The 16,234-nt window shown below is 43.6% G+C and overlaps 1 protein-coding gene across 6 annotated transcripts in view; it reads right to left on the bottom strand.

Annotated features, from left to right (window-relative positions):
- The window catches only part of RAB11FIP4 (RAB11 family interacting protein 4), a 140,450-nt gene that overhangs the window by 14,001 nt on the left and 110,215 nt on the right, over positions 1–16,234 (bottom strand). For 5 of the 6 annotated variants that reach the window (XM_030013791.2, XM_030013796.2, XM_030013793.2 and 2 more), the window contains 11 exons: positions 13,719–13,942; positions 9,824–10,015; positions 8,148–8,282; positions 6,636–6,671; positions 5,596–5,695; positions 5,079–5,182; positions 2,621–2,761; positions 1,990–2,071; positions 1,586–1,723; positions 910–1,068; positions 410–553 (listed from right to left, as the gene is read on the bottom strand). In XM_030013791.2, the coding sequence (XP_029869651.1) occupies positions 410–553; positions 910–1,068; positions 1,586–1,723; positions 1,990–2,071; positions 2,621–2,761; positions 5,079–5,182; positions 5,596–5,695; positions 6,636–6,671; positions 8,148–8,282; positions 9,824–10,015; positions 13,719–13,942 (1,455 nt within the window). The remainder of the gene's footprint in view (positions 1–409; positions 554–909; positions 1,069–1,585; positions 1,724–1,989; positions 2,072–2,620; positions 2,762–5,078; positions 5,183–5,595; positions 5,696–6,635; positions 6,672–8,147; positions 8,283–9,823; positions 10,016–13,718; positions 13,943–16,234) is intronic. The other variant, XM_030013792.2, reaches the window with a different exon arrangement.

Below are 16,234 nucleotides of genomic sequence, written 5' to 3'. Positions count from 1 at the left end.
ATATATAGCTCAATTTTAGGTCTAAGTGAGAGCTTGTTGCTGAAGTAACTTAGAACTCAATCTAGAACAGAAAGTAAAAATTTAAATAACTAGCTATGATAATTTCTGTATGAAATTCATGTCATAATATCCCTGTAAGATAGAAGATGTTAAAATAAATCCATTGTAAAACTGTTCACCGAGATTCTAATAATTCCAATTTTTTGAGACACAAATGGAAGAGTTATATTAAAAGGAGCACCCAAAACCACTGTTAGATTTAAGGCAATCTTCTAACACTCCTGAACTCCTAGCAAAGCAGATTCTTCTGTTGTTCATTTGTCAGCTTCAGATAGTTCAACCTTGACAGTTTATTACATTGAAAAATGCATATTTTTGGATGTAGTACTTGATTAAAAAAGCGTATTACCTCATCTCTTGATGCAGAATCAATTTCAGCAGCCAGTGACTGGGCTTTTGTTTGCGTTGCAAAGAGATTTTTAGCTTCATAAAGACTAAGACTTAGGATCTGTCCATTAAGATCATCATTTTGGTCACGAAGTTTTTGATTCTCCTATTTAAGGGTGAAAAGACATTGCTTTTAAGTTCTTCCTAAAAGGTTTCATTAAAAAATAAATACATTTTTAAAATCACAGGTAGCTTGGATGACATGCGGTAAGGCTGCAAGCTAACAGCAACTCTCTTACCACCAGTGACAAATCCTCCCTGCCTGCATCACAGGTGTTTCCTACGTGCACAATTTATATTGCCTGTGTAAAGAAGTCCTAGACAGATGCAATGCAGGTCTTGTGCTTGTGTGAGAAGGGGGGGACAAAAGCTAAAGGCAGTGTGCTAGGTGTTGCAGCTATAGGCATTTTTCAAAGCAGTCCTATACATTTCACATGGATCAAGAGGCCCTTCCCTGCTCACCTGCTTCAGCCGTTTTATTTCATGCTCCATTTCCACCTCTCTGGTTTTGGCGTTGAATTCACTCACACTGGATGAAGAACTTCTCCCACGTCCAGGACGCTCACATTCCAGCTTGTACAGCTGCAAGTGCTCCAGTTCCTTCCGCAAGTCTTCAATGAGCTGTGGGCACGCACGCAGGCCATGTCTCTCCCGTCCCTGCACAACCAGCCCCCCCCGGCAGCAGCTATCTCTGTGCTGCGTGGACCTCTGCATTCTGACAGAAGCACTCTGTGAGCCTGATTGAGGCTGGATAGTCCTACAATACAGCCACTTGCTCTTCTATGGAAGCACAGGTCACTTAAACCGCTTCAGAGCTGGAAGTGGCTCTGATCTCTAAGCTTCAGTCTGAGAGGCATAATTCCCCTTGCAAACATAGTAAAGAAAACGTTAGGGAACACATTCAAGGCTGCAAGTTCTCAAAGAGTTGTAAACCCTTTGGGTCAGGGATTGCCATTTATTAGATATTCTTGCAGCATTCATCGCCCTATGAGTACCCCTCTGATAGAAACACAATCCAGTAATACATTCACTGGATGTTTTATTTGCAGTGTTCATCCTGCCTGTCCATTCTTTTTCAGATGGGCTTCCATGCAAATGAGATGTGATTGCCTGGTCTTACATCCCTCTTCACACCTACCTCCTGTGTGGCTTCCCTCTCCTTGTTAAATTCCAGTCTGTTCTGCCGCAGCTTGTCCATCATTCTCTTGTACAAATCCATCTCATCCTTCAGTCGCAGACTAGTGTCTTCCAACCTATCTGACATGCGTTGCCTTTCCTAGAATAAATGGGGAACTTCATAGCTAGCTTGCAAGTGCATGAGCCACCTTCAGTTTTACAACACAAATCTATAGACACAGCTGGTCATAAGCTGGCATGTGTCTCGGCGCATTCCTGCCACTAAAGGTGATCAATGATCCAATTACATTAATAGTCTTGTTTAGGAAAGGCAAATTAAAGAAGCTGGGCCAATCACTATATGAGTTTGCTCTTACACACATCAAGCTGCTGTTAAATTGTTCAAGCACTCAGGAGTTTTGTTACCTCATCTAATCTCTCCGTTTGTGATTTCAGTCGTGTGACAGCGCTTTTCAGCTCACCATTTTCTTCTTCCAGTTGCTGAACCCTGTGTCAATAACAAAAAACTTACAGCAAATGCCTCTTCAAGAATGCAGACATGCAAAATAGCATGCTCTAAAAAGCCACTTTACTTGCACTTGATAGAAAGACCAAACAAGAAAATATTCCTAACCTTAGTATTTTTTTATCATGAGTTATTAGATGCTTTTTGTTTGTTTGCTTTTAGGGCCAAACCCACCACATTGACCCTCAGATTCTTATGGTCCTAACAACAGGTATCTAAAAAGAATTAAATAGGAAGAAACAAATGCAGACACAAGCATTTGCTACAGCTGGTCGCAATTCCCTCCTTGAATCCATGCCAAATACCCAGCTAAGCTGTCTACATGGGCTATGTGGATTAAAGCATTAATGTAAAGCATCCTCCAAGCTTTTGGGCATTAGACATGCAACTGCACAGCTACTCTATAGAACTACTAACATGTAACCGTCTGTGTACTGTCTGGTTGTGAACAGCCTACGTTTATATGCAAAGTAAAAATGAAGAAAAGAAGAACTTGTACTCTGTTCTGGGTGACACCAGGATGTTTGTTACCTTGTGTTTAGCAGTTCAATTTCGGTGCCTTTTTCTTTTTCATACTTGCTATATGCTTCTCTATGTCTCTTTATTTCTTCTTCCAGGGTCTGTTCTGCTGATGTTTCTTGGTCTTTCAACAGTTCTTCTAGCTCATGAACTCTAAGGAAACCAGATCTCATTTCAGTAACAGCTTCACAAGTACTTTAAAAAAACAAAAAAATTGTGCAACTCCATTACCTGTCTCTTTCCTCCCCATTCCTTTATTCCATTCTACTTCACCATCTCTCTTGGCATTTAACCTCTCCCAATATCTCTCTTGGTATTTAATCTTCCCAATAAGCATAGAATTAAATAGAATCATAGAATGGTTTTGGTTGGCAGGGGCCTTAAAGATCATCTAGACCCAACCCCCCTTCCATGGGCAGGGACACCTTCCACTAGACCAGGTTGCTCAAAGCCCCATCCAACCTGGCCGTGAACACTTCCAGGGATGGGGCATCTGCAGCCTTCTGGGCAACCTGTTCCAGTGTCTCACCACCCTCACAGCAAGGAATTTTTTCCTATTATCTAATCTAAATCTACCCTCTTTTGGTTTAAAACCATTATCCCACATCCTATCACTACAATCCCTGTTAAAGAGTCCCTCTCCATCTTTCCTGTAGTCCCCCTTTAAGTACTGGAAGGCCACTATAAGGTCTCCCCGGAGACTTCTTTTCTTCAGGCTAAACAACCCCAACTCTCTCAGCCTGTCCTCATAGGGGAGGTGCTCCAGTCCCCTGATCATCTTTGTGGCCCTCCTCTGGGCTCGCTCCAACAGGTCCGTGTCTTTCTCATGTTGGGGGCCCCAGAGCTGAATGCAGTACTCCAGCTGGGGTCTCATAAGAGCAGAGTAGAGGGGCAGAATCCCCTCCCTCGACCTGCTGGTCATGCTTCTTTTGATGCAGCCCAGGATACGGTCGGCTTTCTGGGCTGCAAACACACATTGCCGGGTCATGTTGAGCTTCTCATCAACCAACACCCCCAAGTCCTTCTCCTCAGGGCTGCTCTCAATCCACTCATCGCCCAGCCTGTATTTGTGCTTGGGATTGCCCTGACCCATGTGCAGGACCTTGCACTTGGCCTTGTTGAACTTCAGGAGGTTCGCACAAGCCCAGCTCTCAAGCCTGTCAAGGTCTCTCTGGATGGTGTCTCTTCCCTCCAGCGTGTCAACCGCAACACACAGCTTGGTGTTGTCGGCAAACTTGCTGAGGGTGCACTCAATCCCACTGACGATGTCACCGACAAAGATGTTAAACAGCACTGGTCCCAATACCAACCCCTGAGGAATGCCACTCATCACTGGTCTGCATTTGGACATCGAGCCGTTGACTGCAACTCTTTGAATGTGACCATCCAGCTAAATCCTTATCGACTGAGTTGTCCATCCGTCAAATCCGTGTCTCTCCAACTTAGAGAGATGTTGTGCAGGACAGTGTCAAACACTTTGCACAAGTTCAGGTAGATGACATCTGTTGCTCTTTCCTTATCCACCAACCCTGTAACTCCATCATAGAAGGCCACCAAATTTGTCAGGCACAATTTGCCCTTAGTGAACCCATGTTGGCTGTCACCAATCACCTCCTTATTTTCCATGTGTCCTAGCATAGTTTCGAGGAGGATCCACTCCATGATCTTGCTGGGCCCAGAGGTGAGACTGACTAGCTTGTAGTTCCCTTTTTAAAAATGGGGGTTATGTTTCCCCTTTTCCAGTCAGTGGGAACTTCCCCAGACTGCCACAACTTCTCAAATATGATGGATAGTGGCTTAGCCACTTCATCTGCCAGTTCCCTCAAGACCTGCAGATGCATCTCATCAGGTCCTATGGACTTGTGCACCTTCAGGCTCCTTAGATGGTCTCAAATTGATCTTCTCTTACAGTGGGCAGTTCTTAATTCTCCCAGTCCCTGCCTTTGCCTTCTGCATCTTGGGTGGTGTGGCTGGAGCACTTGCCCGTGAAGACTGAGGCAAAAACGTCACTGAATACCTCAGCCTTCTCCATGTCCCAGGTAACTAGGTCTCCCGTTTCCTTCCACAGAGGGCTCACATTTTCCCTAGTCTTCCTTCCTAGTATCAGTTCATCTATTATTCTTTCATTCTTAGTCTCAAGAAGTTGGGACTATGACCCAACCTTCTGCTCTTGCTACGTGCAAGAAAACAAACCTGTGGTAACCTCTCTTATAACAGAAAAGCTTGCTCTGTATGAGTCAGTAACATCTCTGTACAAAGAAACTTGCTTGGAAGGCCTTTGCTTGCTGAAAATTCAGCAAGGCAGCCCTATTCCACTTGGACTTCTCAGATGAAGCCTTATCTTATTTTATCTGTCAGCATTAAGGCAGAAGACTTGGTCATATATCACAGGTAGAGATGTTCCTTCCCTACAACTTTGTTCTAGCTTTGCTCTGACATGATGAAGAGAACTGGCTCCATGCTTTATTACCTGTGAACTAGCTGTGTGTTCTCTTGTTTCAGTTTGCTCTTCAGGTCACCATTTGTCAGGCTATCATTCTCCAGTTCTGTCACCTTTTTTTCTAGGTACGTTACCTGGAAGGGGAAGTGGAAAAGAATTGAGAGTTTGAATCTCTCTTCATACACCCCTTCACTGTTCCTAACTGGCATTTAGCTAATCTACCCTTTTTAAAGGGGGCATACCTCCCAGCAAAGCCAGCAGCGAAATTAAGATCTGAAATTCTGAGTTCCCCAGACCCTGCATCTTCCATGAAGGTGATCAATGCAAATACACAGTAAAGAAGTACCAACACAATGCCTAGATCTGTACTTGCACAGTTCTTGCATTTTTGTGAAGCAAAGTCATAATATTAATGGAGTATCAAGGACATTTTGAATGAACTACTTCAGATCACTGGTAACTGTGAGCAAGAGAGCTTTGTTAATTGATGCATGTCTCCAGCAGGGTTTTGTTGGGTACATTAATCGCAATGCACACAGCTTCTCACCTTTTCAGTGATATCATTATCACAGGAGTCTATACTGTCTCTGAACAGGTCTTCTGTGCTGCCATTACTGCTGCTGAAGTTACTGTTGTGGAAGAGTTGTCTGAAAGATCAGAAGGATAGTTATTTTGCTTGATGACGATGGAGGAGAAAGAGTCTGGGTACTGTCTTACAGGCCTGGCTTTGTACTTTGAACATCCGATGCTAAAATCTGTGCAATCATTTCAGTGACAATTACAACCATTTAAGCACAAGTCTTGCAAGAGACTGGTAGCTAAATGAAGTCATACTGAGCACAATCATTGACATTAGTTCTAGGGTGTGTGTTCTTTGTTGCTTTTGATAGGATCTGCCACCAGCATTAACATAGTTTAAAAACTACTCGGCCTTATTCACACTATGTACTGAGTATTTTGCCTTATTAGAAATTTAGAATAAGGTCACTACTGTGCACTGGTTCGTACAGTTAATCTAGAAAATTTTGTACAGTAAGAACTTCTTTAAAAAAAAGAAGAAAAGAAATCTCAAGCAGTTTCCACTACAGAATAGTGTCAGAATACATAACACTGGAGATTATCTAAAATATTCTTGAAACTTACAGCCCTCCCCAGCCCAGGGCTGGTTCATTCAGTCAAAGGAAGATCACAATTCTGTATGTCCTTTTTAAAGGGATGCTCTTGCTTTCCTTTGCATTTTGGCAACAACAACAACAACAACAACAAAAAGGCCCACATTATGAGGGCAAAAGAAGCAATAGCTGGACTGATGGAACAGCAGTATAAATGAAGAAAGCTGGCAGACAAGGAAGCAACTATCTTATGTTCTTAACACAGCTCTTTCCAGTTCAGGGGCCTGCTCCAAGACTAGCAGTGGCTTCTATATTCTGTAACATCCCTATCCAAACACAGGCCCCTTCCTTTGAAAACTTTTCTCGGCACATTTTTATTTTCCTAAACTTATTCCTCCTCTGACCCCTGACCCCCACTTAGGGAATTGTTACAGCTGATTCCACATGTATTCATAAAAAAGTTAACGACTCTTACCTTCCAAAAGCTGTGCTTGATATTTTCCTGTTAGGGCTACATGGATACAGAAGGAATGATATAGGAATTAAACACTTATTTGACCAGTGTTGGATTCAATCTTAAGTTAAACTCCAGCTGAATTGCACAATTAAACATAGTATTGACTTTTTTAGTGAAGTTAAAAAAATGATTCCGTGAACAATATTCTTAGGCAACTTAGTCAAAAGCTGCAGTTACCAACAATGTGAAGATGAGCGGAGCCACAAATTACTGTGATCATTAATAAGTCAATTTGCAAGTACTGTTATATTTAGCAGAGATTTGTCAGTGTAAATCAGAGCAAAACTAACATTAGAAACATGACAAAGGGACACTGAGTTAGTGATGGACATTCATTCTGGATTTCCAGTTTTTAGATGATTGTATAAACAGTTAGTTTATCCTTCCCCATAATGTTCCCAGTTCAGCACAGGAACTGAGGTGCTTTCCATTTTTACAGTTCCCTTTTGCAGCCACAAAGCAGTACTATTGAAATGAAGGACCAGACTCCAGACAACAGCACTAGAACCAAATCAAAATATCCAGCTGCATCTCTCGATAAGAGGATGTCGCCTCTCTATGTGCAGTGACACACAGCTCTTTGTCAGAGCTTCGCTCTCTTTCAGCCAGGTATATACAGCCTCACTCATAAAATTACGAAAGCCCTAGCCAGTCATGGTCTGGGTGTTAGCAGACTCCTTGCTAGGGCAGGAACATTGTTCATATCAAGTACTATGCTGCTGTGTCATCAAGAGAAGAAGCAGTGCAGTGCGCTCTGTGCCAAGGATTATGCAGACAGGCAGGATTTACATTCAGTTTCTAGGGGGAGCTAGAAGCCCACCAAATAATTTCCTTCAAAAATCCTAGATGATTGTTGGAAGCACTGGACTCTTTCCAAGTGCTCGGCACAGTTTAGAAGCGGATGGAGTGGCAGAGATAGAAATGTAAGGGAAAAGCTGGAATTGCAAAGAACCCCAAAAGTAACTTCTGCCATAGGATTCATCATTTTTCCAAGTTCCCTTGAGGACAAAAAAAATCCCACAGGAATGAAGTACCTCTGCTGACCAATAGCTTTACGAGAGGTTATATGCATTAGCTAAGGATCTGCCAGATCACTCCTTCCCACCTGGAGAAAACAGTAGCTAACTGTAGATTTGCACTAAGCAGCACAGCAGACCTCACTTCCTGGGAAAAATTCCTGGAAATATCACTCTCACTCTGCAATCAAAATTGCTCACTGGTTAAAATATTTGAGTTTATTAGTGCTGTCTGCACCTTAAGTCAGAAAAATACTTACTAGCTAATGAAGAACAGCATTTTGGTTCAGGCTAGATGTCAAGGTCTGAATTCCTTACCGTTTGGTAAGAACACCACACGTGTAAGACAGAATGGGATACAGTGAAGGAGAGGGGTCTGTCTTCCTCTCCTCTTGCTACTAGCTACTCCCATTTCAAGGGGGCATTGCTAAAAGCAGTGCAATAGGCTGCTTACCTGTTTGCTTTCAAGTTTTTCAGCCTGGCTTCCAAATCGTTGAGTAGATTTATCTTTTTGCAGCACTGTGAGCAGTAAACATCCAGTAACTCGCTGTTATAAACATGCCTCATTTTTCGGGGTGTTTGGCCAGCACTGTTTGCAGGAAAGGAGAGATGTTACTGGCTATAGTAACCAACTCACAACAGGTTTTCTTCTTGACTGTGTGTCTGTGTGCCAGAATCACAAACAAGGGACTTGGGGAACCACCTCTATCCGCAGCTCATCTAACTTTGAGCTGATGATGGAGAATGCTAGTCTTAGGGCAAGTCTGCCTGTCTCAGTTGAGGCTTTACAGAGGACGTGTTCTGGGTGTCAGTGGAAAGAATCAGTTTGGGTGACTGGAAGAATAGCAAAAGGTATACAGAGCCCATGCGATGCATGTAGCAAAAGCAGCTACATTAGTATGTTCCATCTCAGCAATGTCCCCCTCTCATTTTGCCCATCTTCCCATTAGAGCCTGGCATGCAACCTGAAGAGTCTTTTCTCCAAGAGAAAGACAGGAAGATGAAAAACAGAGTGGTCTGGTAAGAAGAAGTCACACAAACCCCCTCAGATGGTAGGACGGAAGGAACCCTAGAATGAGGAGGAAGGGAGAAGTGGACATAGGTCTAAGGAGGAGGTAACAGTAGCTCTTGGCATGATAAAGGGAAAATAAACTCAAATAAAAGAGAGCAATCATGGCATGAAGTGTGCAGAGCCCCAGAAATGAGAATGGAAAGGGCTGCATAAACCTGAGGAAGCAGGGGATGAAGGACACAAGCTATCATCATGAAGGGGCAGTGGAGAGGGATGCTGGCTCTGCATGCATGACAGAGGTGGCAAGGTTGGATTGCAGAAGTGCTTGAAACAGACGGTAGCACATGGGGGTTGCATGCAGAACAGAGGTATGCAGTGAGCCTGTCCTCTATTAGCAATGAAGCACAAGACCTTCATGTGCTATTGATCCAAGCAGACAAATCCTAGAGCATCTTCATGCTCGGCTCTTCCCCAACCCTGCTCACCCATTCCCTTACTTTGGGAAGGATTTTAAAATCAGCAACTGACTTGGTGACAGGACGTAAGAGCTACAGAGACTGAGGTCACATGCAGGAAATCAGTGGACTGTAGTGGCATTTCCAGCTCCTAACAGACAGCAGCTACTTGCTTATATTCTCCAAGACATTCAAAGTCAATATGGATGCTTGTTTCAAACAAACCCCTGTCCTTATACAGCACTTCACCTTACAGGTTAGTGCTAAGGATTTGTAGTATCAGAACACTGAAGAGAAACAGCTCTCTTGTCCGTCTTCACTGTACAAAGACTGGTGCATAGTGCTAAGCTGGTTTCCAGCTTGCAGCAGATAGCTTCCAATACTAGCCCCTAACTGTGAAATCTACTGTCTGCAATAGAAAGAAACCTCTACAAGCAAAACAGCCCAGTTATTTCAACAGAACCCAACAGAGGTTATCAGAAACAACATATTTGCTATAGCTGTTATTATTAAATGTTGCCTGTCAGTTGGAAGGCAGAAAATGAACGGATAACATTTTGCTTTTAAGGCGAGTCTATGTAACCAGTGTAAACTCTGGTATGGTCACCCATACTCAGAGAAGAACAAAATTGAAAAATTGTTTGTTAATGAATAAGGAGCAACCTGGAAGATACAGATGAGCCAAGGTCAGAGTAGGCGTTGGTTCTGGTCTCATCATCAGGGCAGGGGCTACTGGGAGTAAAATCCACATCATCTCCTTCCCCATAGTCTTCAAACTGTTCTTCATTACTGATCAGAGAGGCGGTGGAATAAGTTGAGAGGTCAGATGCTGCAGAAGGGTTGTGAGGACTTGACCTGAAACAAGAGGTCAAAACGTCTCGAAGGCCGACTTTGATAGCATCTCACCTCACATGGAATCTTCCACCTTTACAGCTTGTTCCCTCATTTGAAATTGTAACCCACTTACTTAGTGCTAAAAAAGTGCTAAATACATCTGATGTGCATTTGACACACTGCCTTGAAAGACAAGAGCACGAGAATCTATGAACAAGCTACCTGTGAGACAGGTTTGGATCAGCACAAACCAATTCACTTTAAAGAGCACACCTCGACAATCCTCAGCCATCATTTCCATGTGGAGGTGAAGACCGCTGCTTATGGGACTTCTGCTCTGAATGCAGGAGCTGTGCAGACAACTCCGAAATGCATGGGATAGTGAGAGGAACATGTACAAGAAAGACAGAGGCTGTCGCTCTATTCCACAATCAGAGTTTCACAGTAAACCCCGTAAACTCCCACACCCCACAAGTTTCAGTCACTCTCCTTTGTGTGGTCGGAAACAAACTTCAGCTCACTGCATGCCAGAGAGTCACTAAAGCTCTTGATGTGACCTAACGGAGGCTGAGTTCCTGCCCTTCCTTCCATCGTGACAAAATGTGTCTTTCAGAGGAGATATGGCCCACAAGAAAAGGCTGCTTTACTACCAGAGAAGTACCTAAGATAATGTCAAATAGGTAGGGAATGGCAGGACCCTGTGGCCTCAGAGAAAGAGGGCATATAGGTAAATAGATCAACAGAGCGAGGCACCATAGCAAAACAGCTGGCAGAGCAGTTTTGAGCACATCACATCTAATACAACAGAGCAAGTTTGCTGCAGAGGGTGCACAGTGATTCTCCTGCCCAGAGTCCAGACTACCCTGCAGTCATGCAGTATGCTATCTTGCAGAGGCAGATATTTTACACAGATTTGCTCAGCTCCCACCTCAGTAAGGCATTCAAACAGACAAGCCAGTAAATTCACGTACAAGTTCTTACGAACAAACTTCTTTTTACAGAAAACGTACATCTAAGGCCTGAAACACACACTCCACTTGTGAAGCCCTGCAGTTGCTTGACACATTACTGTTCCTACTACAAAGCAGAATCCAGTGCACCTCTGCAACACAGACAAGGCACTGATTCAATCTGCTGACACTTGGTGCACATTGGGTTAAATTTTTTTACTCCCTTTGCTTCAGTGCACAGTGTTTATATCTTCAACTCCACTAGCTGAGCCATGGGACAGTAGCCCCCAGTTGATGTTGTTCTCTAGCAGCTCAACAATATTACCTCCTAAGTTTCTTTCGAGTCTACCTTGAGCCTCTTAACCATGCCCTGCACTTTGGAGACAGGGAGATTTATCTTCCTGCAATACTACGCTTGTGAGCTGTAAACAAGAGATGCAACAGTGTTTCTTTGGCGGATGGTGCAAGCATTATTTGCATATCCCTTCCCTCCAAAAGCAATTAGTAGAAGAGGAAGCCTGCCAACGTTTCAGATGTATGCTCTTTTGTTTCTCCTGTTTTGATGAGATCCATTTATAACCTGCAATTCATTTATCTAATTCACATTAACAGAAATTAGGGCAAGTCAAGCCTGGCACACTATTAAAGGATGAAGATCATGAAGATAGGAATACTCATACTAGAAATAGATCAAACGTATCTAACGAGGCTCCTTGGCTGGGAGTTGGATTAGTGAGAAGCTCAACACATCACACTAACAGCTATTCATAAAGAGCTGCTGTGCCACAGACATACTATGTATTGATAAGTTTTTGGGTGACTCTGATCTGTTTTAACTGCAACTGCTGTTTGCATCGTAATGTTGTTACACCAAGGCAGTTTAGGAAGAAGCTCCTCATAACACTTCCACCAGGGATGGACATAATTGACCAGTCCTCAGTTGGGATGATAACATACACTTGTCCATAAAATCCACTTTTCAGCATAATAGTCCTGGAACATCACCACTTGCCAAGAGACTGGAGTTCAGTAGCCCGTTATCCCTCATGCATTGCCTGGCTAAGTTTCTCTTATGGCAGCTATGCAGACAGTCACCACTGCTGGACCCACCTGGTAATGTTGCTTAGAACTTTTAATTTGTAGTTATTTGTAAGCTTTGCCAAACTTTAAACTGCTTAGGTTGAAACGGTCTATGCTCAGGGTAGATCCTGAACTCATAACCAGCTGCAGGCTGGAAACTGTCGAGGAATTGCACAGTCATTTTCAAGGGAGTTGCTAAAACCAGCTGTTTTTCCCCATTCTAACACTTTCTGAAGGAAGCTCTCAAATTTGTTGGTTTTTTTTTTTTGTGGGTTTTTTTTTTTTAAAGCTATTTCCTCTTCTTCAGAGCAGGACTTCACAGAGGGCTGACACACCTGATACACAACCCACCTGCTTCTTCAACAAGCAGGTATCATGGTCTGGCCAAGCTAAAAATCTCTATCGTGTCTTTTAACACAAGAGCATGAAGCTTCCCAAGTGTCTTCCCACAGATTTACCAGAGCTGAGGAGGCCTCAGAGGATAAACCAAGATCTATCAGTAGCAGCACAGTAGCTCTTAGTAGTTCTTGCCCTGCCTAGAAGGAGGGTACAGGGTACACAATGCCTCCCCTACTCCCTTCACAAGACCCTGAATGGCACAGCTGGGCAGAAAGATACTCATTTCAAACACAGTATGGGCAAAAGTCAGTCACCGCAAGGATAGGTGCTTTGAAGAACTGGCAATGGCAAGGAAAGGCGACAAGTTTGATAAAGAGCTGATGAAAATTGGAATTATCTTGACAAAGTCTCTGGGATTGCTTGGGCAAATGGGAGAAAGCCAGATCTCAGCTAGCTGAGAAATTCAGGAGGAGGGTAGGAATGAGGCTGCACAGAGAGCATCCAAGGAGGCCCAGGAGAGAGAAAGAGGACTGCCTTAGCAATGAAGGAAGCTCAAGAGGCACAAATCAAGACGACAAGCCAAAAATACAGAAGACAGGGCAGAGACTTACAAAGCAAGCCCAGCTGGGCTCTGTCCTGTGGTACCACATTAACTCAGTCCAAAGCAGGATTAAATCAAATTGGGTCCTTTTCTCCCCAAGTCAGCTTTTACCAACACCCCCAGGTACACACCTGGGAAGAGTCAAGTTAGGATTACAGAGACGCTCTTGTGTTAACAGCAAACTATGGTTACACACACACATGCTGGGACACCCTGTGTTAAGCACAATTTACTGTTGCACACTAAAGGTTATGAAAAATTAGAAACACACAGAATTAACTTGGTACATGGAGCTGCAAAGCAAATCAGCAGAGCCCACATCTTCAGATAACTAGATGTACAAAAGACTAAAGCAGCATTCCCCATATTGCACTGCTTTGCAGGAAGTATTTATTTTAATTCCTTCAAATTTAATTTAAAGGTTATGGGAACACAGAAGATCCTAAGTTTTGGGGGATGCGAGTGAAGTGACCCATTCTGGAGAGACCGAACACTTTCACTTCAACACACAACATGCAAGTCCCATGAGTGCTCACAGAACATGCCAGAAGGAGCCAGGGCTGAGACTGTCTAAGCCACTTAGAGGACCTGGACATCCATCCCCCTTATGTTGTAAATGGATATTAAGTTTCTAAATCCTCCAGGCACCCTCAGCCTCCCCCAGTAGGGATTAGTCACATAAAGGCTCCTTCCTCCCTGGTCCTTTTGCACATGCCTCAAAACAGGGCTGCCATGTGGCAAAATCACCACTTACTTGTCACCAGGCAGAAACAGGCCACCAAGCACACCGTCCTTCTCCTCGCTCCGACACACGTCGGAGGCCTCCGAGCTCTGGGCACTCTCAATAGCACTGTCCATGTCAGACTCATGGTGAACCTCTTGCTGTGCTAGAGTCATCGCGTCGTCATCAGGAAAGAGCTCCGACTCACTGTAGGCGCTTTCGCTGTCCAAGTAGGCACAGTCCTGGATTTCACCACCCTGGGAAAAGAAGAATTGGGAGTCAATTCAGGTCACGCTCCAGGGCAGTTAAGAGGACACAGGAGAAGCAATAACCCACTCTCTGGATGTCCTGGTAAGCAGGAGTGATACTGAATAAAAGCCATAAAACAAAAAGGCTGACCCGCTTTACAAAGCCAGTTCCTGCAAGCCCCTGAAGTAGCTTGCACCTTCCAGAAGGGCTCAAATACTGTCTCTGGCACTTCTATAGGACAGAGGGACACAACACCCAGGTATAAAATGCAGTCAGTTTTGCCCTAATTTACTATCAAAATGCACCTGAAGTAATAAATATCCTCAAAGTTTTTATTATAAAGAGAGGCATCCTTTGAAAGAAGATAATACATTAAGTCACTGAGAGTTAGTCCTGTGATTAATATTACAGATAAAACAAAAACAAGTCAGATAAGTCTAACAGGTCACTCTGTCTTTGAGGATGGGCAAAAACATAAAAGGTGAAAAAAGAGTTGGCATGTGTTAAAACATTTATGGTAAGTCTTGGTGACAATCGAAGATATAAGAGAGCAGGAAAAAAAAACACCAAAGCCATCTGTTCCTGCTTCCTGGAACCACATGTCTTGATTAAGTATCAACTAAAATAAGACGTCATTCTCATTACTGCAACACTTTGCTCTTGCTGTTCATCCCCTCCCTCCCCTTCTTGCCCCATGAACACTCACAATAGCCAAGACAAGCTGTTTTCTATTTGCTTGTCCCTGAGGGACAAATAAAAATTCTTAATTGAAAAAATAAAGCCTAAGATTTTACTCTGTCCTTTGATACATAGCAACACAATACTGCTTTGACAATTCCTATCTAACATGACACAAATAACTCATGACTCCAGAGCAGGTCCTGCAAATGCTCTGTACTCAGAGCTCCACTCCAAAGCTCACCTGCAAGCTCCACAGGTAGCTTTACCATTGAACTATTGCTAGCAAGTTAAGACAATCATGCATTTATGGCTTAGTTTACTGGCCTAAGTAATGAAGCATTTCATTCACAGATACACCTCATATTTAGACCCAACTGTCATCCCGCCCAGCTCCTTCCCGAGGAATCCCAAGGCATTGGCAGCCTGGCACCCTCGCAAGCACCAGCTGCCCTTCTGGCAAGCACATTCACTGGGACACTGTTACAGCGGCACTGCTTGCAGCAGCATGTCTTCAATTCAACCCCCGCAGCCTCTGGACACTCCTGTGCTAGGGCCACAAAGGCTTAAATCCCCTTTTGCAGAACTAGCGATGTTCTATGCTGATGACACCAATTTTTCTCAGTGCCTTTTTCACCTCAACATGAGAAGAGTCAGCCAGAAGCTGAAGCTTTTTAAGATTCACAAAAACTGTTACTAGAAGTGCAGGTCTTGCCTTCCATTTTTTCATGAAATACCAATTTATATAACTGTGAAAACTCCTAGCATATGGGAGTTTAAGAAATTCAAAACAACCCCACCTGCTCAAACTTAGCTGACTAATGAACACTCAAGCAGTCAAAAGGACAGCCTTACCTGCAGTGTTTGAATCTCTAGGTACATACTCAGAGCAGATATCTGGATGCTTTTCTAGCTGAACTTTCAACAGGTCTTCCAGATACACAAGTAATATCAGTAAGACACTTCAGCACTATACAATAATAAGCACATGTGTATATGCCTTCTCCCACTTTTCTGTGTCAGCCTTATTAAGCCTGAAACTTTCCCTAGGTATTGCTCCAAGAGATGTCCAAAATGATTCATTCTTGGTCTATGTCATGTAGTATTTATTGAAGCCACGTGCCGTACGCAATCATATTTATAGCTCTGAGACACAGCACCTTCAGCATGGCCATGACCCCTCATCCACAGGGAGCTGGTGGTTTGGCAGGTCAGACACCAGCTGAGGAGTCTGCTCTGGCCCTGCTATAGCCCCAGGTTCTTCAGCACATCTTCTGACCTGCACCTTGTATCCTCACAAGCAAGCAGGGATAATGACACTGTTGCTCTTTGCAAAGTGCCTTGGGATTTACAAATAGACAGCACAAGCAGTAAGACATTTTTAGTAGGGGTTGAAAAAGTAAAGATTGCTAAGAGCAATTAAGATGTTTCAGAAGTATCCAGGAGTGTTTGTTTATCTAACATTTCCCCAAAGTTTCCTCCTGCATGCTAAGCCCCACAGGCACAGAGCTCCTGTTTCTTTTAAAAAGTTTAATGCAATAAAGCCCTGACTGCTGTTACGGAATTGCACCAGCTGGTAAAAGTCTGATCCAGGAGGGAAAGACAGAGGCACAGAGCACACA

This window comes from Aquila chrysaetos, chromosome 5 (assembly GCF_900496995.4).
Source record: "Aquila chrysaetos chrysaetos chromosome 5, bAquChr1.4, whole genome shotgun sequence".
Lineage (NCBI taxonomy): Eukaryota > Metazoa > Chordata > Aves > Accipitriformes > Accipitridae > Aquila > Aquila chrysaetos.
The sequence above is the reverse complement of the archived record's forward strand: the minus strand, read 5'-3'. Positions and strand labels throughout refer to the sequence as shown.